Below are 23,480 nucleotides of genomic sequence, written 5' to 3' on the forward strand. Positions count from 1 at the left end.
ACTCTGCCCTGTTGTTGCCAGGTGTCACCAGATCTTGTCCGTTTTCTTGAGAAAAGCCAGAAATCTGGATTTTTACATGAAAACTTCCCTTTTTTCAAGATTGCCTCACTTTTCCCAAATACAGGCATACCTTGCTTTATTGCACTTCTCAGATACTACATGTTTTACAGATTGAAGGTTTGTGGCACTCCTGTGTCACGCAAGTCTGTTGGTGCCATTTTCCCCAACAGCTGCTCACTTCATGGCTCGGTGTCACAGTTCGGTATTTCTTGTAATATTTCACACTTTTTCATTACCACTATATTTGTTATCATAGACTGTGGTCAGTGATCTTCGACATTACTGTTGTGATTGTTTTGGGACACCACAAAACACACTCATGTAATAAGACAGTGAACTTAATAGATCAAGGTGTGAACTGGCCGCCCCACCAACCAGCCATTCCCCCATCTCTGTCCCTCTCTTGGAGCCCCCCTATTCCTGGAGACACAGCAGTATTGAAATCAGGCCAGTTAATAACTCTGCAATGGCCTCTAAGTGTTCATGTGAAAGGAAGGGTCACACATCTCTCACTTTTAATCAAAAACTAGAAATGAGGAAGCTGAGGAAGCCATGTTGAAAGCCAACATAGACTGAAAACTAGACCTAACTAACACACAGTGAGCCAAGCTGTGAATGCGAAGGAAAGTTCTTGAAGGAAATTAGAAGTGCTGCTCCAGGGACCACATGAATGATAAGAAAGAGAAACAGCTTCATTGCTGCTAAGGAGAAAGTTTCAGTGGTTTGGAGAGAAGAGCAAACCACCCACAACATTCCCTCAAGGCAAAGTCTAATCCAGAGCAAGGTCCTAACTCTCTTCCATTCTATGAGGGATGAGAGGTGAGGAAGCTGCAGGGGAAAAGTTTGAAGCCAGCAGAGATTGGTTCATGAGGTTTAAGGAAAGAAGCCTCCTCCTTAGCAGAAGGCGGCAAGATGAAGCAGCAGGTGCTGATGGAGAAACTGCAGCAAGTGACCCAGAAGATGTGGCTGAGACAGTGCATGAAGGTGACTACAATAAACAGATTTTCAGTGGAGACAAAGCAACCTTCTATTAGAAGAAGATGCCAACTAGGACTTTCATAGCTGGAAAGAAGTCATTGCCGGGCATCCAAGCTTCAAAGGACAGACTGACTCTCTTGTTAGGAGCTAATATAGCCAGTGACCTTAGGTTGAGGCCAATGCTCATGGAAAATTCTGAATATCCTAGGTCCCTTAAGAACTATGCGAAATCTACTCTGCCTGTGCTCTGTACATGGAACACCAAAACCTGGATGATAGCTCATCTGTTTTCAACATGGTTTACTAAATATTTTAAGCCCACTACTGAGACCCATTGCTGAGAATAAAAGATTCCTTTCAAAATATTACTGCTCATTGACAATGCACCTGGTCATTCAAGACCTCCGATGGAGACGTACAATGAGATTAATGTTGTGTCTGTGCCTGCTAACAACATCCATTCTGCAGCCTATGGATCAAGAAGGAATTTCGACTTTCATGTCTTATTATGTAACAAATACATTTTGTAAGGCTCTAGCTGCCATAGATAGTGATTCCCCTGATGGATCTGGGCAAAGCCAATGGAAAACATTCTGGAAAGGATTCACCACTCTAGATGCCCTTAAGAGCATTCGTGATTCATGGAAACAGATCAGAATATCGATTAACAGGAATTTGGAAGAAGTTGATTCTAGTACTCATGGATGACTTTGAGAGGTTCAAGACTTCAGTGGGGGAAGTCACTGCAGATGTGATGGAAACAGCAAGAGAACTAGAATTAGAAGTGGAGTCTAAAACTGTGACTGAATGGCTGCAATCTCATGATAAAACTAATGGATGGGAACTTGCTTCTTATGGGTGAGCAAAGAAAGTGGTTTTTTGAGATGGAAACTTCTCCTGGTGTAGATGCTGGGAAGAGTGTTGAAATAACAACAAAGGACTTGGAATACCACATAAACTTAGTTGATAAAGCAGCAGCAGGGTTTGAGGGGATTGACTCTGATTTGAAAGAAGTTCTGTGGGTAAAATACTATCAAACAGCATCAGCACATGCTACAGAGAAATCATTTGTGGAAGAACAAGTCAATGGATGTGATAAATGTCATTGTTATCTTATTTTAAGAAATTGCCACTGTCACCCTAACTTTCAGCAACCCCCCCCCCCACCCTGGTCAGTCAGCAACCATCAACATGGAGGCAAGACCTTCCACCAGCAAAAAGATTAGGACTAACTGAAAGATTAGGACCATCAGATGAGGGTCAGCATTGTCTAGCAGTAAGTATTTTTAATTAAGGTATTTTGTGTTTTTGAACGTAATGATATTGTACACTTAATGAACTACAGTATAGTGTCAGCATAACTTTGCTATGCAAAAAATTCATTTGACTTGCTTTATTGCACGAGTTACTTTATTGCAGCGGTCTGAAACCAAATCTGCAGTATCTCCAAGGTGTGCCTATAACGTTGTGCAGCCCTCACCCACCCCACTGGCTGCCATCTTACAGTCTTTCAGATTTCTGTATGATGCTTCTTTCAGTGGAGTTAATCATTCACCCTTTGAGCTGCCTAGTCTCCCTTTCACACCCAGCAATCATCAGACTTCTCAGACCCTCTTGTTACCATTTCTGTATGTCTGCCCACCTCCTCTCCCCCTTGTTAAATCTTCTTTCATCTTTGGATTCCCATTACTTAGAGTGCCAGGTGGTGAGTAGGTGTTGCTCAATAGAATTTTCCTGAATTGAGTAGAACAAAACTATGCCCTGGAATTTTGCTACCATCATTCACTAAAAGACCATAAATTCACTGCAAAATGCATCTGTCTTCGGTTTACATATTTACCATACCAAAAGTGCATCTTGATAATGTAGCCACACAACATGGACCCCAAGTAATGGATCTCTCTCTCTCTCTCTCTCTCTCTCTCTCTCTCTCTCTCACACACACACACACACATCCTTTCGTTGCCCAAATAAAAGTGATTTGCCACAAGGGTATATGTATGTTATTTTTTGTTCTTCTTTTTTTCTTTTTAAAAATATCCAAAGGATGGCCTTCAAAGGAAAGGAAATCTTTGTGGACCTTAAGTGGAGTACAAATGTATTACATTGCCTTTTTTTTTTATAGCCCACAAGATAACATGAGCATTTTCTTTGGCATTTGCAAAGGGCAAAATTGGGAAAGTACAAAATTATACTGGAACTAAAAAGAAAGTTCTTTTAAAAATTATAATCGAAAGTGTCCTCTTTAAGTGGCCTTATGTCTCTTCATGTCTAATTTCTACCAATTACTTTGACTCTTGGGAGAATTATAGGGTTTCTAGAAAGAGGTTTCATAATTAAACGAAATACACAGGGGGTGGTAGCCTACAGGGGTGTGCCCTAGAAAATGCTCCCACACGAGGCTGAGGTTCAGCCCTGAAGCGTGCTGATTGTTGGAATCACACGTGGGGAAGAAAAGTAACGCTGGGCTTAGCGGTGATTGACATGTGTTACTGTGGTGGGGAAACCACAGCAGCTGGTTTATTCCCTGACAGCAGAAATTGAGGAAGGTGAATTCAAAGTTCTTTTCTTAAATCAGAGCAGGGAATACGAAGGTGTTTGTTTAGCATGGAGGTCGTTATTTTAGATTCAGATATAGAAAGGGCCCCCACTCTGTGCTCGCAGCTGCCCCTCATTGTTGGCGTGGTATCAGCCTTCATCAGTTTTCTCAAGCTTCCTGAGGTATTTGGAGGACTTGATTAGCTCTCCTGGGCTGCCACTGTACCCCCCAAGGAGCTGTCCAGCATCACCGAAGACTGCCTTAATTTATTCCTCCTATTTCCCATCTCACTCTGGAGTGACACCCTTCTCTGGTGTGTTGAAGTATCAGGATTCACTGTTAATTATTGTGTTTGCACTTTCCAATCTAATATGCTGGTGTAAAGCCACATTCTCTTGGGGAAAGAGAGTTTTCTTCAATCCACACCCCTAATGGCTTGCCTAGTTACTCTTATTCTCCACCTCCAAAGTGTCGGCCTTTGTCCCGGTGGAGAGAACAAGGGAGACAGACATGCACTGTTCAGTGAGAACTCATTCCTCCCGCCCGCTCCCCGTTTTATAGCTGTCCTTGATTGCCTGTGTTATTCCCCGTGTTTTATTATTTATTTATTTATTTTTGTCTCCTCTGAGAGAGAGAATTAGCATACTAGTGATTTCCAGTGGTTCCCCAGTAGTTTAGAATGGCGGAGAATAGCAAACAGGTACCCAAAGCACAGAAACACAAGCACTAAATTTCTTTGAAATATCCTGTTGATCTTAAAGCTTATGCAAATACTAAAGTACCATGAAATGTCTGTATTTGTTTTAAAATCAAATAAATAAGGCCCCCTTTCCCCACGGAACACACAATCTTTCAACAACAATGGAAGATATATTCTGTGGCATTACAGGTGGGCTATACAGATAGTTACACACTATTTTGAAGGCCTTGTGCACACAATGTAGGTAATTGAGTTGCAGATACTTTTACTGAAGTGTTAGATTTTTATATGCCTATTGCATATTAAATTTGGGAACTCAGATTGTCTTACTTTAAATATTCCTGGCAGTCTTTTTTGTCTTTTCTCTTTGTCAATCAGACTTAAATTAGTTTGTGTGTGTTTTTCAAGCTGAGAAAGACATGGGCATTGCCAGTGTTGCGTCCTGGAAAAAGGACTTAATTTTACATATTTAGCTATGAATTCAGCAGCAGGTGAGAAGTAACTGTCAGGTCCATATAAATATATTATTAGTGATTTCTGTGTTCTTAGGATTTTGATATAATGACTGTCTTTATATCTATATAACTGTCTCGTATAATTTTTTAAGTGAACGATGGAGCCATTTTACAAAGAGATAAAAGCTATAAATATGATTTAGTGGAGTACATCATTTCATTTGCCTTCCATTCATCAACCATGAGTTGGAACTGAAAGTGGCTCCAAAGTCTTTAAAAACCAAATTAGTAACTTGTATTCATACAACACCTGTTTTTGAGAGTCTGAGAGCACTTTTGCTTCACTCCTATATGTGTTAAGTCTTATAATCTATTCTCACTATGTCCTCATGACGGCTGTTTTTGTTGTTAGTATTTGTTGAAAACATTATCGTGTGTTCAGTGGAGGTTTTAGACTTAATTCTGTTTTGTAGCTGAAAGGTACCATTTTCTTCCCTTATTCCCCACCTCCCATTTCATAGCCTAGGAAAATTAGTCCTTGGTATTGAAGTGTGGGGTGGGTGAGTGGGACTGTGGGGTGGGTGTGGGGCTTAATTCTATCTTGAGGCTCATGGCTCAGAAATACACCATCTTTCAGCTCAGGGGTCCTGGAGCTTACAGAAGAGTCCTCAGAGCATTCCCAGAATCCTCTGGGCTTTGCAACATTGTCAGTCCCATAGCTGGGCTCTGGGACCAGAGGCCTGGTTATCCCCAGACTAGTTTCAGGACATAGGGCTGACACTGCAAGCCATTTGGACCACCCTAGATGGCTCCATTCAGCAGACTGGCTGGGTCTTATCAGTTTCTGCAGTAAAAAGTTCTGTGCAAATGGTTCTGAGGCCTTTAGTGAATTATTTTTCCTCTGTTTCCGAAAAATATAAAATAAAATAAAAAAAATGTATTTATTAGGTGTCTTGTATCTTCTAAGGTAGTAGCCTTTGTTAGAATGAGATGAGCACAATCCCTGCTCTGGGGGGGTGGGTGGCATTTATAACAATGCCCAAATTGTTGAAATTTTTATTTTCAAACTTTTATAGTTAAAATCCCCAAAATGGCTCTGTCAAGCAACCTGGATCTTATTAGGAACAAAAAGCCCACTTTCGGGGCACCTGGGTGGCGCAGTCGGTTAAGCGTCCGACTTCAGCCAGGTCACGATCTCACGGTCTGGGAGTTCTAGCCCCGCGTCAGGCTCTGGGCTGATGGCTCAGAGCCTGGAGCCTGTTTCTGATTCTGTGTCTCCCTCTCTCTCTGCCCCTCCCCCGTTCATGCTCTGTCTCTCTCTGTCCCAAAAATAAATAAACGTTGAAAAAAAAAATTAAAAAAAAAAAAGCCCACTTTCCTTGTGAAGAACATGTATACGTTTGCAAGTAATCGTTAATACAATCCATCATTTACGGTGCCAGCCATAATAGCCACCATCTGTTAATTGCTGTGTCTGGTCAGAGCTCTTGTTCATTGATTCAGGACATACATTACCTTTACTCCTGAAAGCCAAGACGAAGAAGCCAAGGCTCAGAGTGGTGACTTGTCCAGAGTCACACTTTTGAGAGAGTCCTGGTAGATAGTCCTGCCAGAGTCCTGGCAGAGGAGCCAGGATTCACATCAGAATCGGTCTACTACTAGCGCTGCTGCTCCTCGGGTTTTTAACCGTTAGGGTTAGGGGTAAGGTAAGATTTCTCAGCCTTCATAGTGTCTCAACTATTGACAGTTTGGGCTGCAACCATCCTGTGCATTGTAGGCTATTTAGCAGTATCCGTGGCCTCTACCCACTAGGTGCCAGGAGCAATCACCAGCACCTCTACCCCCAGCCCTGCAGTTAATGACAGAATGTCGCCAGACATTACCGATGTCCTCAGACAGGCAAAACTACCCCCGGTTGAGAACCACCCGGTTAGTGTTAGAGCGTGAGGCAGGAAGTAGGAAGTCCACCTCTATTGGCTTCCGGACAGCTACCTTTTTCAGCAGCATTTATTGCATTTACCTATATTTACATTGGAATGAAGTGTCACCTTTATTGTAGTTTGAACATACCCTGGTTCGTTCCCGATTCTTTAGTTTCTGTGATCTCTTTATTGGTTTTTGTGCCATGCCATGCCATTTTGATTACAATCTGTCTGTAATGTATATTAATATTTATTAAGGCACTCTTCTTCTTTTCCAGAATCTTAGTAGCTTTTGCATGTTGATTTTTCCATATCAAGTCTAAAGTTATTTTCTCCAGCTCCCAGAGAATCCTTTTGAAATTGTAATTACATTTACATAATAATTTGAGGAGAGTTTTCACCATGTGTTTTGAAGAACGTGGAGTTCACTGTTATTGTTGGAAGTAAATTTTTATGTTAGAGCTTTGTGATAATTCTGAAACTTCTATGCACTATCTAAACCAGTATGACCAAAGTGGGGAACGTGCCCATGTTGAAGGAGTACTGAGGCTTCTGTGTATATTTATTTATGTTGAAAAATTAGGAGAGAAATGATGTGTTACTAATATTGAACATTCGGGTTGGAGGTGGTACCCTGACTGGGTACTGATGTCAGAGACCGCCTGTCTGCATGAAGCAGGAGGGGTCCTGAGGAAGGCCGGGTTAAGAAGAAGACCTCATTTGAAAACTCAATGAAGTGGTTTTGTGGATTATTTTTACTAATTAGCCCTCATGAAATGTACACATGGCTTAAAAAATTCCTATAACGCGATCGCGGATTGAGGAAAATACCAGGAACGTAAATGTAAAATACTTCTCTCTCTCCTTCTCTCTGTCTTTGTCTCTCCTTTGTCCCTGTCTGTCTCTTTCTCTTTCTCACATACACACACTCACACCCACACACAGAGAAACGGCCACACTGACCCATCTCTCACTGTTTGTAAGAGCTTTCTTAGTGAGATTAAAAAAAAAAAAATCAATGCCCACCTATTCAGATCTGAGAGAAGATAGCCAAAGAAATTTGGAATCATCAAGAAGGCATCTTGAAATATAGGTTTACTTCCACTATTGTTAACCGTGAATCTCATTTCAAGTGTATATTAAGTCTTGAAATATCAGCTATTCATAATATGAACTTACTGTGATTATAATTTTAAAATATTGTTCATTTCATTTGCTCCTCATCTCTTGAAACTTGTTTTGTAGGTATTGTTTTATAACATATGTAAGATGCTGGTATGGTAGTAGGCAGGAGTTTTGACTGACCTAGTTACGTGATCCAAAAGTTTGGAGACCACTGGCTCATGGAACTTCTGGGTCACTCGGATGGTTCCCAAAGCAGTTAGAGTTTTGCTACTCAAAGTGTAGTCCCAGTACCAGCAGTATTGGCATCACCTGGGAGCTCCTTGGAAATGCAGGTTCCCAGGCCCCATCCAGACCTGCTAAATGGGAATCTTCATTTTTTTTAATGTTTTTATTTATTTTTGAGAAAGAGAGAGAGAGAATGGGGGGGGGGGTGGGCTTCAGAGAGAGATGGAGACACAGAATCCGAATTGGGCTCCAAGCTCTGAGCTGTCAGCACAGAACCCAACACGGGATTCCAACTCACAAGATCGTGACCTGAACCGAAGTCGGACGCTCAACCCATTGAGTCACCCAGGCGCCCCTGGAAGTCTTCATTTTAACAGGATCCCGGGGGGGAGCTGTTTTCACATTAAAGTTTGAGAACAGAGTTAAGCTGTGCTTTCCTATTAGGTAGCTACTAGCCACATGTAGTGATGTAAATGTAAATTCATTAAAGTTAAATAAAATGAAAAACTCAGTTCCTTGGGTGCACTAGCCACATTTTAGGGGCTTGGTTGCAATATGTGGCTAGTAGCTACTATATTGGACAGTGCAGATATAAGACATTTCCATCATCTAATTCAGTTTGAGGGTGTAGATGGGAAGAAAAGAAGGAAACAATAAACAGACTTTAACATGGAAAATGTGCATTAAATGTAGACAAGAAGAGACTTCTTGTCACTCAACTGGACATGGCCCATGAGAGAGTCGTGGAAAGCATTCAGATATTACTGTTAGTTTGATTTGCAGCTAATGTGACTTTTCTGAACTAGTAATATCAGGCAGACTTGTTTTTATTCAGTGTTCCATTTGTGATAAAATATTATTTGTGCATTAATACTGATATTAGTCCTTTCCACAACTTTCAGTGTAAATGAGGAGCCTTACTAAGGACCCCAGAGAAAGCAGGACCCTGCCCCAGATCCCATTCCTTGTGGTTCTTTTCTTTTCTGTAGCCCAGCCTGGCAGGGATTGAAATTCTTTCACAGCTACATTATACAGGGACCAATGGGGTAAAGGCTGTTTGTTTTCCTGTTGCTTTCAAGATTAATGGTGAACTCCTTGGGTTGCGCAGTCACTGATGGTTTATCTACCAGAGAGCTGGCTCTGACTGTAAACAGTGAGACGGGATGTGGCAAGATTTCTTAGAATAAACAGCAGTACTGAATAGTGAGATGCCCACAGTGACTTGCACGCACTTGGCAGTGCACAGCTCCCTTGGAGAGCGTGTGGTTAGGGTATCATTTGCACGCCCCCCCCCATCATTTCCGGAATGTTCCCGGTGATACCAAACCCTTATCAACAGAAGTGGTGAATGTCTGTTGGTGAAAGAGGAAGATGAAATTAGAAGAAAAGGCAGTGACCCATCTATGAGTTCATTCTTCTCTTTCTTTCTACTTCCTGTTTCAGAACTCCCCTGATAGATTACATAGGTAGGTAATTTATTTAAAGATTTGCTAGGATTTGTTTACTTCCCCCGTCCCAAGCATTTCTTAAGCTTCACTATTAGGGGAAATTTTGACTCCAGTAGCTTCGTATTTTATTTTGGTAGATTTGATTTATTTTGCAAGGGGGAGGAGTCATAAAATAATCAGATATCTTTTCCCCCATTGTTCTGTGAGCATCTCTGGAAAGCAGCATCTGTTCCTCTCCTCTTCACCCCAACTACCACTGGTTGCAGAGATCAGGGAATACCTAAAATCTCTCTCCCACCCATCCACTCCCTCTGCAAAATCTTAGCTCAGTTCATTACTGCTCTTCTAAAATATTCTTCCCTTCTTTGTCCATCACACACAATGCCACCTGCTTAATCTTCTTAAAGTCTGTATTTTACTATCTTCTCTTATCTAAGACCATCCATGACTTGCCTTTCCCTTGAAATGAAGTCTAGCCCCCTCCTGCAGCAACACACCCCATCCTTTCTTTCCAACCACGGTTCTTTCTTTTCTGCTGCCTACTGCAGACATGGCTCGAGTCCTTCCTAACAGCAGATTCATTCACCTGTTTGCTGGGGTCCTGTTTACTGGGCCCGCTGATTCCAATAGGCAGCCCTCACCTTCAAGCACCTTTTACCAAACTGACCTATTTATTATTTCTACCATGTAACTCATGCTTTTTTCCATCAATATCCTTACTAATTTCTGTTCTCAGTGCCTGGAATATCCTTTCATCCATTGTTCCACGACTAATTTCATACAGCTTCAGACTCCCCTGACAGAGTTCTTATTATTTACTTATTTATTTAACGTTTATTTATTTATTTTGAGAGAGATAGAGAGCGTAAGCAGGGGAGAGGCAAAGAGAGAAGGGGAGACAGAGAGTCTGAAGCAGGCTCTGTGCCATCAGCAAAGAACCTGATGCAGGGCTTGAACTCACTAACTGTGAGATCATGACCTGAGCTGAAATCAAGAGTTGGACGCTCAGCTGGCTGAGGCACCCAGGCATCCCATGACTTCTTGCTTTTTAAAAAATTTCTTATTTCCTGATCCCTGACTCTGAAAGTAACTGAAATCCCATAGCACTTACGTTGTTATGTGGTTTGCATATAGTAAACAGCAGTATTGGGTAGTTAGATGCCCATAGACTGTAGGTTTCTTGAAGCAGGATCTAATTTAGTGCCTTACATGGGGTCTGTGGTCAAGAAGGTGATGAACAGATAAATGAATAATACATAGATCTTTTTATTGTCATTAGTTTTACATTAGCTAATGAAACTAGAAAAAGCCTTTTTTTTTCTTTCCTTGACAAATCTTCAGATCTGTAGTTCATTTCCCTCTCTACCACTACTTAAAAAAAAAAAAAAGTCATTCTGATTATTCTACTTGAACTTGGTATTGCCTTGGGGGAAATATCTTAAAAATCCTTCCTGTTTCCCAGACATAGAGAATTTGTTTCTGTCAACTGACATTTAGTAATTTTTTTCTAGTTGGAGAAGTGCCTAGTAGTCTAAATTTGAGTTTATCACCATTTCGTTCTGATTATTCCTAAATGAAGCAAAAATAGTTCTAGTGATGAACTGCACATTCTCTCTCCTTTCTTTCCATAAATCAAGTTCAGTCTGTGCTTAATGTCCTGGGAAAAGGAGATATTGTTTAAACGCATGGTCTTTGAAGTTATCTAAGGGATTTAAGAGTTGAAGTGAGATCTGTTACATGTTTATTATTGAACAGTAGTGTGTATGGGGGTTCCTGGGTGGCTTGGTCAGTTGAGCATCCAACTCTTGATCTTAGCTCAGGTCTTGATCTCAGGGTCACAAGTTCAAGCCCCATGTTGGACTCTGTGCTGGGGTTGAAGCCTACTTAAAAAAAAATAATAATAAAAAGGTAAAAGTAGTGTGTATGGTAGTTTTTATTCACATGTTTATTTTTATAACAGTTTTTTGACTGTTTCAGATCTGCTCATGAAACCAAATGGGTATTTAATTAACTGCTTGGCACTTTGTCAGTATAATTTGAAGACTAGCCCTTTTGCCTACATTAATTTTGAGTATTTAAAGTACTCATAGACATGGTCTTTTTCTTTACTTTCAAACATGTTTGTTCAATGGCTTAGCAAAAGGTTATGTCCCAGCCACTGTGGAGCTCACAGGGGCTGCGTGAATGCACTGACCAAGATCATGATGGTTTAGCCAGCATCATGGAAGGGAAGAATCTGTTAAGTCATTACAAGGAATGAAGTATCTGAATTGGGTATATGGGTTGGTTATTCTGATTATGATATAGTTAGATAATCTGCTCACTCTTATCTCTTCCCTGGCATCCAGCTTTCTGTGACTCAAATGGGAAGTTGTCTATGTAACTGAGAGGCTAGAGGCTGGTGGTCAAGAGGTCAAATTCAATCCCAAGATGTTGGCCAGCATAACATTAAAAAATATTGACAGTTATGGCTGATATAAAAACACGATTTAATGACTTCTTAAAAAAAGACAAAACTAGAAGTTTTGGCAGCCCTGTTCTGGAATCTCTAGTGATGGCTGGGATGTATACTGCCCAGGTTACCATGGTTTCCACTATTCCCACTGTCCTCCCAATACCGTAGTGACACAGCACTTGCCTATTTAACATCACTCCAGCACTGGGACTTCTCTCATGGGGGAGACAAGTTTTCTGCAACCACATTGCCCTCAGAAATGGCATTGTGAGAGGCGCCTGGGTTGGCTCAGTCAGTTAAGTGTCTGACTCTTGATTTCAGCTCAGATCATGATCTCCTGATTTGTGAGTTCAAAGTCCTGCATCGGGCTCTGCACCGACAGTGAGGATCCTGCTTGGAATCCTCTCTCTCCCTCTCTCTCTGCCCCTGCCCTGCCCACTCTCTCTGTCTCTCAAAAATAAATAAATGAACTTAAGAAAAAAAAATTTTTAAAGAAGAAAAAGAAAAAAAAAAAAGAAATGTCATTGTGAGAGGACATCCAGTAGAATTCTGTGTCTGAATGAAAAGCAGAGAGAGCCTTGGTGGACATAAAGACCATTCCTATATCTTTTATATGAGAACAAAGTGTCTAGATTATGTGTTTTTGGTCAAAAATATCCTCTTCCACTCATTACCTGTGGGCCTTTAAGTTTGTATCCCTGATTTGACCTTCTGATCCCCTGGCTGCCTGGGGAGTGACTGCACAACCCTGGGCAGATGTGATCGTTGTAACAAGCACAGCTCTGATCTGCGCAGTTTTTATTATAGTTGATGTTTGCATGTAATGAGGTCAACACGACTCAGAGTAGGCGGTCTTTTCTTACGGTCCTAAACAACTCTGACATATGTGGCCAGTTGTGCTGACGTCTGAGGTACTTCAGCATAGGGGCTCTTTGCTCCCCTGCCCTACAATTAGGAAAGGTTTGCGCACAAGTGCTCAGCATCTAAGTCTGCTTTTATGTGTTTGTTGTGCAAGCATTTATTTAAAATTTTCTACTCACTTTTGGCCCACATCCCATTTATAAGGTGCCAAACAAGTGAGGGCTGTTTGGGATGATGAGAAAGTTCTGGAAATGGATAGTAGTGATGGTCACCTGACATTGTGAATGTACTTAATGACACTGAAAGTACACGTAGAAATGGCTACAGTGGTAAATGTTATGTACATTAGCCACAATAAAAAAAAGAAGTGAGGGGGGCAAGAAGCTGGATATACTTTTTGAGTTTTTCTGACCAAAAGAGGCATAGAGAAAAGTCCTCATTCTTATTTTACGTTTCCTTAATCTCTGGTCTTTTTTTTTTTTGGAAGGTTTGTTTTTCTCCAGAGTCTACATTATTGGTCTCTGCAAGTCATTCATTCTGTGTTTTCTCTTTCCACGGGCTTGTTCAGTTATTGCCCAGGGAAGGTCTCTAGGAGAGTGGCAGATACAACATACCCAGCCTGGGTGGTGGTTCTTCACTCTGACTGACATTAGAATCACCTGGGAGTTTCCAAAGTCTCCTTGCCCAGGTCATACCCAAAACCAATTAATCCGAATTTATGAGAGCTCCCCAAGTGCTTCCAGTGTTGAATGCAGCCAGGGCTGAGGTTGCCTGCGCTGTAGGAAACCCCGTCTGATTAAAAGAGCCCATTCCAGTGCCTGAAGTCAGGGCACGTCAAAGGCCATTTTCCTTTTCTTCTCCATACCCAGTTGTTTCAGACATTGCCTTCATATGATTTGAAGGACCTCCGATATGAGAAGTAGGGTCAGGCAGCGGTGTAGATTTAGTGTAGAGATGCTGACCCAGAGAATCAATATTAAAGAGTCAAAACAGGAAACACAAATACCCAAAAGTATAGAACGGCTTTTTTTCTCTTTATAAAAATAAATTTTATTTTAGAATCATTTTATATTTAACAGAAAAATTGCAAAGAAATCACAAATAATTCCTTTATACCCTTCATCAAGTTTCCCTAAGTGTTACTATCTTACATTACCATGGTGCATGTGTCAAAGCTAAGAAATTGACGCTGGTACCTTACTGTTAACTAAAATGTGGATTTTATTTGGATTTCATCAGTTTTTCTATTCATGTTCTCTTTTAGTTATGGGACCCAGCCAGTTGTCATGTTATGATGGCTTTTTAAAACTTTGCTGGGCTGTGAAGTCTTAGCTACTTCTCCAGTGCCCTTTAGTTATGGGACCCAGTTTAGTTGTCATGTTATGATGGCTTTTTAAAACTTTGCTGGGCTGTGAAGTCTTAGCTACTTCCCCAGTGTCCTGAGCAGTCAAGGACCGCCATGTGTATGTGCCTTGTTACCACTACGTTGCTACACTAAGAATTTGAATGCATTTTGTCTTATGTATTCTTGGCTTTTAGGGCATCACATCTCTGCCCAGTAGTATCCCTTTTATCCCTCTTCCTTTCAGAAAATCCCTTTGGAATGGAAATAACCCCCCCACCAACTCTCCAATGCTGCATACAAGTGGGGGCCTCAAGATGTGACAGGGTTAGAGGTTTTTTCAGTTAATTTTTCCCCAGGAAGTTTTTGAGAAGTGACCTAACAGCATGAAGATGTTTTTATTTTTTCAAGGGACCAAACTGTTCAGGACCCAAGTCAATGGATTAATTTGATAATCAACGCATTTTAATCACATATTAAATGTAAACAGATTTCTTTGCACTTTTTCCGTAGGATGGATTAAATCCTATTTCCCTTTGGGGATTTCAAGACTACTGGTAAATTGAAGAGAAGATTGTGCATTTGTTAATTGAAGCAGATGACAGGGTGGCCCATACCTTGCTCCTTGACATGCTTCCCTGGTTTGACTTTCAGGACAGACAGCATAGTCTCTTGGTTTTCTTCCTTCCTCCCTGGTTTCTCCTTCTTCTCCTTTGGGCTTTCTTCTCTTTTCTCCCAATGTCTTCAATGATGGAGGGTCCCAAGATTTAGTCTTTGACTATTTTTTCTCTATGTTAATTGAAATCTCAGCTGGTCTTGTGCTTTAAATACCATCTGAAAGCTGATGACTCTCATATTTATATCTCCAGCCCCTCTCCTGAAATCCAGACTGGAATATGTATTAAACTGTCGACCAGACATCTCTACTTAGATGTCTGCTGCATAAAGCAAATTCAGAACGTCTGGAACTGAATTATTGACCTTCCCCCAAACCTGTGCCACCCACAACCTTCCCCATGACAGCTGTAGCAATTTCGCCCGTCTCCCAGTTACTGGGACAAAAATTCTCAGTCATCCTCATCTGCTTTCCTCCCTCTACACTCCACAAGAAAGTCCTGAAAGTTCCGCCTTGAAAATATATTCAGAATCCAGCCTTTGTGACTCTTGCTATACTGCTAACAACCCACATTGAGCCACCATCATCTCCCCACTGGGCCTCTGAGTTAGTCTCTCTTAGCTGCCTTCAATCAATTGGATCATGTTACTTCTCTGTTCAACACTCTCCAAGGGCTTCCCCTCTTTCTGTGTAAAAACTGCTGTCTTCACTGTGGCCTCTACGGTCTACATTACCTCACTCCCCATTGGCTCTCTGGCTTGTCTTCTTTCTCTTCCTCCTCTGCCCTTCATTCACTGGCCTCCAGCCACAGGGCCTCTGTGTTATCTCACCTCAGGGCCTTTACACTGGCTGTTCCCTCTACCTGGAGGCTCTTACCCTAGATATTGGCATGGCCAACTCCCTCACTTCCCATAGATCTTTATTCTAAATGTCACTTCTCGGTGAGGACACCCAGACCACCCTCATTAAAATTGCAGCTTTCCCACATACTCCTGATTCTCTTCATCTTGCTGTTTCTTTTTTCTTCTGAACTACTGCTGAACATACTCTTTTATGTGTTCATGTATGCTTATTGTTTTTGGCCTGTCCCTCTCCACTAGACTGTAAGCTCCACGAGGGCAGAGATTTTTGTCTCTTCTGTTGTCTCTATTGATATATGCTTAAGAATAATGTCTGGCACATAGTAGTTACAGTCAGTTTTTATTGAATGAATAATTCTTAACTGTGAAGGGTGTTTGGAAAGTTAACGCAATTACAGATGAGAGTCGCTAAATCAGCAATGGCTAATGTTTGCTCAGCCCAGACCTCCCGCCATGGCCTATAGTAAGGGCTTTATAGGCTTTTGTCTTATTTAATCCTTACAATGATGTTAAGAGACAGTTATTCATAATATTTCCACTTAACAGTGAAAGAAACTGAGACACAGAAAGTTTAAATAAATTGTCCATAATTGTAAATGGCTCATCTCTAGTTTGCTTTAGCACCTGTAGCCTGTAACCAGTAAGTCTGGAGGAAATTATGGAATGGATAATGGAGGGAGAGGGGGAAGCATATTTCGTTGTTAACAGTGCTCTTGTCAGAGTGCTCACATTTAATTTCAGAGTATGCGGTGTTAATTTCCAGATGAGGGAGGCTTTAGTTTGTAGTTAATCCCACATCTCCAAAAATGCAGTCTGGCAGGTGTCTGCTTCTCTCTCCCAGGGTAGTCCTTGTCCTCAGAGATGTGTAACACTCGTCACCTGTCAGTGGCCACTCTCAGGCTGCTGTCAGCTGTCTGACTAGATCTTGTGGGCCTGGGCCTGGACCTGGACCTACTCATCAGTGGTAGGCCTGTTCTGAGCATGAAGTTATAATATCTTCCTACTCAGCATCTGTATTATTTTTCTATGCTCTGTAATGAATTGCCACAAATTTGATGGCTTGGAACAACATGCATTCATTATCTCACAGATTCTGTAGCGTATTTAGGTTCTTTGCATCAGATCTCATCCAGCTGCAATACAGGTGCTGTCAGGGGCTGTGATCTCAACAGAGGTTCAACTGGGGAAAGATCTGTTTCCACTGCTTCCCTTAGGTTCTTGGCAGAATTCATCTCCTTGCAGTCATAGAACTGACATCCCTGTTTCTTGCCAACTGTTATCCAGGGGCTGCCCACAGTTCCTTGCTATATGGCCCTTTCATAACATGGCAGCTTACTTTTTCAAAGCCAGCAAGAGGAACATATAGCTCCAGTCTGCTGAAATGGAATCTTATAGCATAGTGTAATCACAGGAGTGATACCCCATCCTCTTTGCCATATTGTGATGGTTAGAAGCAAGGTTCAGTACCTGCCCTCACTCAAAGGGAGGGTTTTACAAAGGCATGAACACCAGCAGGTGGAGGTGATTGGGAGGAAGGGGTCATCTTAGCATGTGTTCACCAGATCAATCATATTTAATGTGGTTAAATTGTGGAGGTAATCCCTGAAGCCAGGGAAGACCTATTAGTTGCTCATCTATTCCCTCAGCAGATGTTGGATTCGCTTTGCCAAGACTGTAGGTCAGGATGTGATTTTTCATGTGGCATCTAGAAAATTTGTAATAATGCCTATTTTTGTTGATTTTTTGTGCTCCTTTCAGTTCAGATGTAACTGAGTCAATTATCTGATGAAATGAACCAGAGATGCCTCCCTTCTTATAGTACTTCTTGTTATAGAACCAAAGATGGTAGTTATGAGGTCCTCTACTAAAGGTTATTCCTTATGAACCTGGGCTGTTGAGCTGCTGAAAGACAGACTCATCTTCCCTCTGTTCATCTTATGAGTGTTTTACTGAGTGGATACAGTGTCGACTTATTTAAAATGATTCCTGTTTTTTAGCCTACTCATTTAAAATCTCAGTGTGTGTGTGTGTGTGTGTGTGTGTGTGTGTGTGTGTATGTTGTTTTTTTTTTTAATTTTATTTTTGACAGAGAGACAGAGTGTGAGTGGGGAAGGGGCAGAGAGAGAGGGAGACACAGAAGCAGAAGCAGGCTCCAGGCTCTGAGCTGTCAGCACAGAGCCCAACACGGGGCTCGAACCCACAAACCATGAGATCATGACCTGAGCCAAAGTCGGCCGCTTAACCAACTGAGTCACCCAGGCACCCCCTCCAGTGGGTGTTTATAAATAACCTCACACAGTCTGACCTTTGTCTTCATATGACAGAGCAGCTGGGATTTCACATGTTAGAACACTGTCTTCCCATGCCTGTCTTTGTTGTTGGAGACCCCACGATACGCATGACAGGATGTGATGACCACGTCTTCTCTTTCAAAAGTCTGAAATATTCTGCTTTAGTTCCTCTCAATAGGTCTTTTGTTTGGGGGGGGGGGATAGAGGATGAGAATGTGGGGGGAAAATGAGAACATGATTCCAGTCTCTGATGAAGTTATAAAGCAGGAAGACTGGAGCGCAGAATCGGTTTCTTTTTTGGAGTTAGTTTATTCCAGTTTGACCAGTAGGAATCAGTTTATTCTTTTACATTTCAAAAGTATGTGCCTCAGTCCCTATGCCTGAAAGGATATGTTAGAAGGATAAATAAAATCAAGATATGCTATTGACCTTTGGTTACCCAATGATAATTGCACACCTGGGAAAAACCAAATCCTCTTTAAAATTTTTTCACTTTTGAATTCCATGTAAATCATACCCAGATGGTTAATGGTAGCACATAAATTGCTTTTCATGATATATAAGAATCTTAGAAATCATTTTTTAAAATATAGCAAATATGCATTCAGAAACCACTGATTTGGTAGGATATATGTGTATTCAGAGTTCTGTATGAAAGTGCCCACTTTAAGAATTTTCTGGCCACCCCTGCTCTCACAGAGGCTGGCATGGGCCCCTCTTAGGTAGAGCTCCTCATAAGTGGGCCGGGAGAGCCCTGCTCACCCCTCGGCCAGTGGGGAGTGACTGTGCGTGTGCTGTAAGCCCTTGGACAGAGTCCAGCGCCCTGGTCCCTAAGTCCTGATCCCCATGACCAGCCACCCGGAGAGAGAGCAGACACGCCCCGCTGACACTTAACTGCAGTCCATTTCTTCTTGCCTTATCCCTGGCTGGGTGGGCCAAGGAATCACCTTCAATTTCTGATGATCACGTGGCTTTCAGGAGTTCCTCAGGCCCCCATACAAGAGCTCCTTATAGGAGCTCTTCAAAGGCATGGTGTGGAGTGGTAGAATTTCCTTCTGGTATCACTTGCTGCTGGTTCTCCTGAGTGTTGCATGATGTACATGATGTGCACAGTTACATGTGGGAAGGACAGAAGCGGCCACACCACCTGGGTGGGGAAATGACAGGGCCATGCTGGATGCCTCTGCACCGACCAGAAGACCGAAATTGTTTGCCACAAACAACCCTTTATATCCACTCTTTCCCCAGGACTTTAGTTGCCATATATCTCGATAGATAGATAGATAGATAGATAGATATAATTTTTTTAATGTTTATTTTTGAGACAGAGACAGAACGTGAGCGGGGGAGGGGAAGAGAGAGAGGGAGACACAGAATCCGAAGCAGGCTCCAAACTCTGAGCTGTCATCACCAGAGCCCAATGCAGGGCTCGAACCATGATATCATGACCTGAGCCGAAGTTGGGTGTTTAACCGACTGAGCCACCCAGGTGCCCTGCTTTATATTCTTTCTTTAATGCATCTTTAATTTTGGTAGATTTTGCCAGATTGCCTTCTGTAGGGATTGAACCTTTTAAAAGTTCTTTTAAATTAATTTTAATTTTCCAAGTGCTATAAGAATATACTATCTTCAGAAAAAGTGGAAAAAATTAAAGATACAGCTAAAGTCAATTTCAGTTACCGCCACCAGCCCTAGACCCAGTTCCCCTACAGACAGATCCTCTCCTTCCCCCAGAATTAAACGCTGTTGTTGGTTTGGTGTGCCTTTTTGTCTATGCCTTGGCAGATACAAACCCATGGGAAATAAATATTATGGGAGCGTGTGTGTGTGTGTGTGTTGTTTAACACATAAACCATATTGTACTAAAATTCTATAATGTTGTGTTTTACTTAATGCTATGTCTTGGAGGTCTTTCCATGATGTGTATAATTATACATCTATGTATAATTTGAGTTTTTACCATAAATTATTTTTCAGCAGTGCCTTTTTGGTATTTACTTTCAGGAAAGAATTTGGGGTTTTATTAAATACCCAATGATTCATACATAAGTATATTACAAAATCTTAACCTTTGGTTGTTTTTTCCCCCTCTCTTCAGATCTCAGAAAAATGATCTCCACAACGAACGCTACATCTTGGAATTAGATTGCTGTTCCTCCTTAGACCACCTGACGGGCCAAAAGCTCATCCCGGAGTTCATTAAGAAGGTGAGCTCTGTGGTCAGGAGACAGTTGAACAGTTGTGCAGCGCGAGCCAGCCGGGGGCTGGCCAAGGGCAGTTCAGCCACACCGCACAGGCCAGGGTAGCAGCCGGTGCCTCCTCACACCTGGGCCTTCGGGCGGCCCCACAGGGGTGCAGCACCCCCTACCCCCCACGCCCCCCCCCCCCCACACACATAGCTCGGGCTGACGATGACTCTGAAACAAGATGACTTCCCCCCTTCCCAGTCTGGAGAGACCTTGGATCTTGTCTTTTAAGGCTGGAGTGGCATTCACAGCGAACAGGCCTGTGGGCCCACTGCTGAGACTCCTGCCAAACCCTCAGGGTGGTGGGCCGCTCCCCACCGCCAGCCCGGATCCCACCTTCCACTTGTCCTGTGGGGCCTCATTGCTATGAGCCGCCTTTCTTTCCTAGTGTGGGAGCAGCCCAGAGCCCCGTGACCACTGGCATATGCAGTTACACAAGGGAAAATTGCCTACTTGCAGGGGAGTCCTTCTCTGCCCAGAAATGTGTCTGGTTTTGAATTTCTCATCATGCCATACGAGGTTCCCTGCCTAATTGCAGGGTTCACTTGAGTTTCAGTAGGACATTCACTGCAGAAGGAATGTCCTTGCCCGGACTGGGGCTAAGTTCACTCCTTAGTGCTTACCTTGTTCTCTCTCGCCCAGTCTCCCACAACAACTGACAATTCCCCATCCTGGAGAGGTGATTATGGCTTGTTTGGGACCTCATCTGTCAGCTAATGAATTCATTAATAAATAGTGTTGGCCGTCAACTGTGGGCCAGAAATAGCGCATGCCTGCTTGGTGCTGGGACACGGAGAACAGCCGTGGTCCCCGCTCTCAGGCCCTCAGGTCCTCACACCTGTAAGGTGGACCCCGGAGGAGAGTGATGAGCGTTACCAGCAGGGAAGCAGCAGACACCGTGTGGGGTGGGTATCAGTGGTGGGGGGGGGGGGTATCTCACGCTAAGACAGAGAGGATGAGGAGTTACCTGGTGATGGGGCTGCACGGGGAAGGTCGGGGACTCCTCCAAACAGAGCGAGCAGCGTGTGTGAGGGCCCGGTGCAGGAGCAAGTGAGGGGAGTGAAGAGATCAGAGGAGCTTTGGGGAAGAAAAAGAGTGCCAGGGGCGAGAGCAGGGCCAGGACTCTGCTGTAAACGCAATGGAGGCTGCTCAGAGGATTTTTGCAAAAGAGTGAAATAATCAGATTGTCCCTTTAAACACCCAGTGACCCTTTTGCTGTTGTTTCCTTCCTGCCTCCCTCCCTTCAACATTGATTGAGTGTTCAGGCTCAACAAGGCCTTAGGAATAACCCCTCATGTACGGTGGCCAAGACCTGGAGACTGGGAGTCAGATGACCTCGTAGGTCAAAATTTCTGATAATTTTACTAGAACGATGCAGACTCTTCTCTGATGGAATTCAGGTCATGACTTAAGAAATGGAGGGATGAGGTGCCTGGTGACACTGTCGGTTAAGCCACCAACTCTTGATTACAGCTCAGGTCATGATCTTACAGTTTGTGGGATTGAGCCCCACATAGGGCTCAGCACAGAGCCTGCTTGGGATTGTCTCTCCCCCTTCTCTCTCTGCCCCTCCCCTGTTTGCACTCTCTCTCTCCCTCTCTCTCTCTCAGGAAAAAAAAAAAAAAAAGAAATGGGGAGAAAGGCAATTTTTGTTTGCATGTGCATAAGCCTGACAACATGAGTTTTTGTGTAACTTATGTAGATGCCTATACACATAGGGCCCTCTTTCCTGGATCGATGCAGACAAAATGTTCTAATAAACTTGAGTAGGGACACGCTAGAGGTGGAACTTACCCCATGATCTGAGTACTGGGGAAAAACTGTTCTAGAAATAGGCTTGTAATCAAGACTCGGATACTTGGAATGTTTGTAGGTAATTGGGTAAGATGAGGATGTGAGTCTCTGTCCATACTTTCACATTTGCTCTTTTAAAAACATATGATTTGGGTGGGGGGGGCCTGAGTGGCTCAGTCAGTTAAACATCTGACTTCTGCCAAGGTCATGATCTCATGATCCGTGAGTTCAAGCCCTGCATCGGGCTGTGTGCTGACAGCTCAGAGCCTGGAGCCTGCTTTGGATTCTGTCTCCCTCTCTCTCTGTCCCTCCCCCGCTCGCACCCTGTCTCTCTCTTTCTCTCTCTCTCTTTCAAAAATAAACATTAAAAAATAATGAAAAAACATACGATTTGGGACTTTTGTCTTAACCAAGCCAGATCATTGCATGACTGTTACATTGTGCCAATATCAGGTCTTAAGGAGACAGCAGCCTGATTAGTGGGCTCTCAGATACTGGTGTGTGTAGTGTTTGGAGTGTAGGTAGACATCTGTCTATCTGTGTGTGTGTGTGTGTGTGTGTGTGTGTACATGCATGCATGCGTATCAGTATCTGATGGTTCGTTTCATAGTAAATCATTGACACCTGCTTATTCTATGTTAATATAAGAATTATGTTTTTAACATTTTGAATATTATATACTTTAAAAAGCCCACCATGCCATCCTGCTCCTGCCATACCCCTGGTTTTCAAACAAAAACCATTGGGTCCAGACAGACTAGATAACTTGCACACTAGGGTAGTACTAAGATTCCTCATGTGTATCCCAGAATCTCTCACCTCTGCTCGTCTCTAGAGAGGTGGTTTATGGTCATGGTCAGCAGGTGGAGGTACAGTTTCTGCCAACAACCCAGGGGTGTTGAGATCCTGCCATTTGTCCCTCGCCGTCCAGTGTAGCCGAGAGCTGGACCTGGAAGGATCCAGCATTACTGGTCATTGGTGCTGGTTGTGGCTGTAGTTTCTAGGCCGATGGCTGTGACACCCGGGAGAAGAGGGACAAAACAATGGGTCTGGGCCTCCTTCCCTCTGCTCCTTTTTTCTGTTGTCGGACAAGATGTCTGGAGAAAACACCACTTCTGTGTGTGAAGAGCAGAGGGGAACTGAATACCCCTCTGTAGGATCAACAGCTTTTCCAGCTGATGGCAGAATTTTACACATGTGTAAATTTTTCTGTCATCGCACAGGTAGAAGACCATGGGAGCTTCCTGGGAAGAAATACACTAAAAACCATTTGTGTCTTTTCAGTAAATATTTAATGAATAGCCCGGTCCCTATTTGTATATATAGAGAGTGGTGACACTTGTTAATTGCCATTCACTTAGGCCAAGATGAAGCTGTGTCACTGGCGGCTACAGCTTACAGTCATTACTTTTTATCTGGGTCATTATTTTGTGTGAAATAATGGCTCCTGTTCCTGTGACAAGCAGATCCGTCTTACCATGAGATGGTAATTAACTCATTTTGTCATTGTACCATCATACAGGATAAGCTCATATTCTCTGCCTATTAGAATTAAATTCAAAG

At 42.7% G+C, this 23,480-nt stretch overlaps 1 protein-coding gene across 2 annotated transcripts in view; it reads left to right on the plus strand.

Moving 5' to 3' along the window:
- The window catches only part of RFTN1 (raftlin, lipid raft linker 1), a 208,680-nt gene that overhangs the window by 89,692 nt on the left and 95,508 nt on the right, over nucleotides 1–23,480 (plus strand). For both annotated transcript variants that reach the window (XM_047875543.1, XM_047875542.1), the window contains exon 4: nucleotides 19,976–20,084. In XM_047875543.1, coding sequence (XP_047731499.1) covers nucleotides 19,976–20,084 — 109 coding nt within the window. The remainder of the gene's footprint in view (nucleotides 1–19,975; nucleotides 20,085–23,480) is intronic.

The sequence above is a fragment of the Prionailurus viverrinus genome, chromosome C2 (assembly GCF_022837055.1).
Source record: "Prionailurus viverrinus isolate Anna chromosome C2, UM_Priviv_1.0, whole genome shotgun sequence".
NCBI lineage: Eukaryota > Metazoa > Chordata > Mammalia > Carnivora > Felidae > Prionailurus > Prionailurus viverrinus.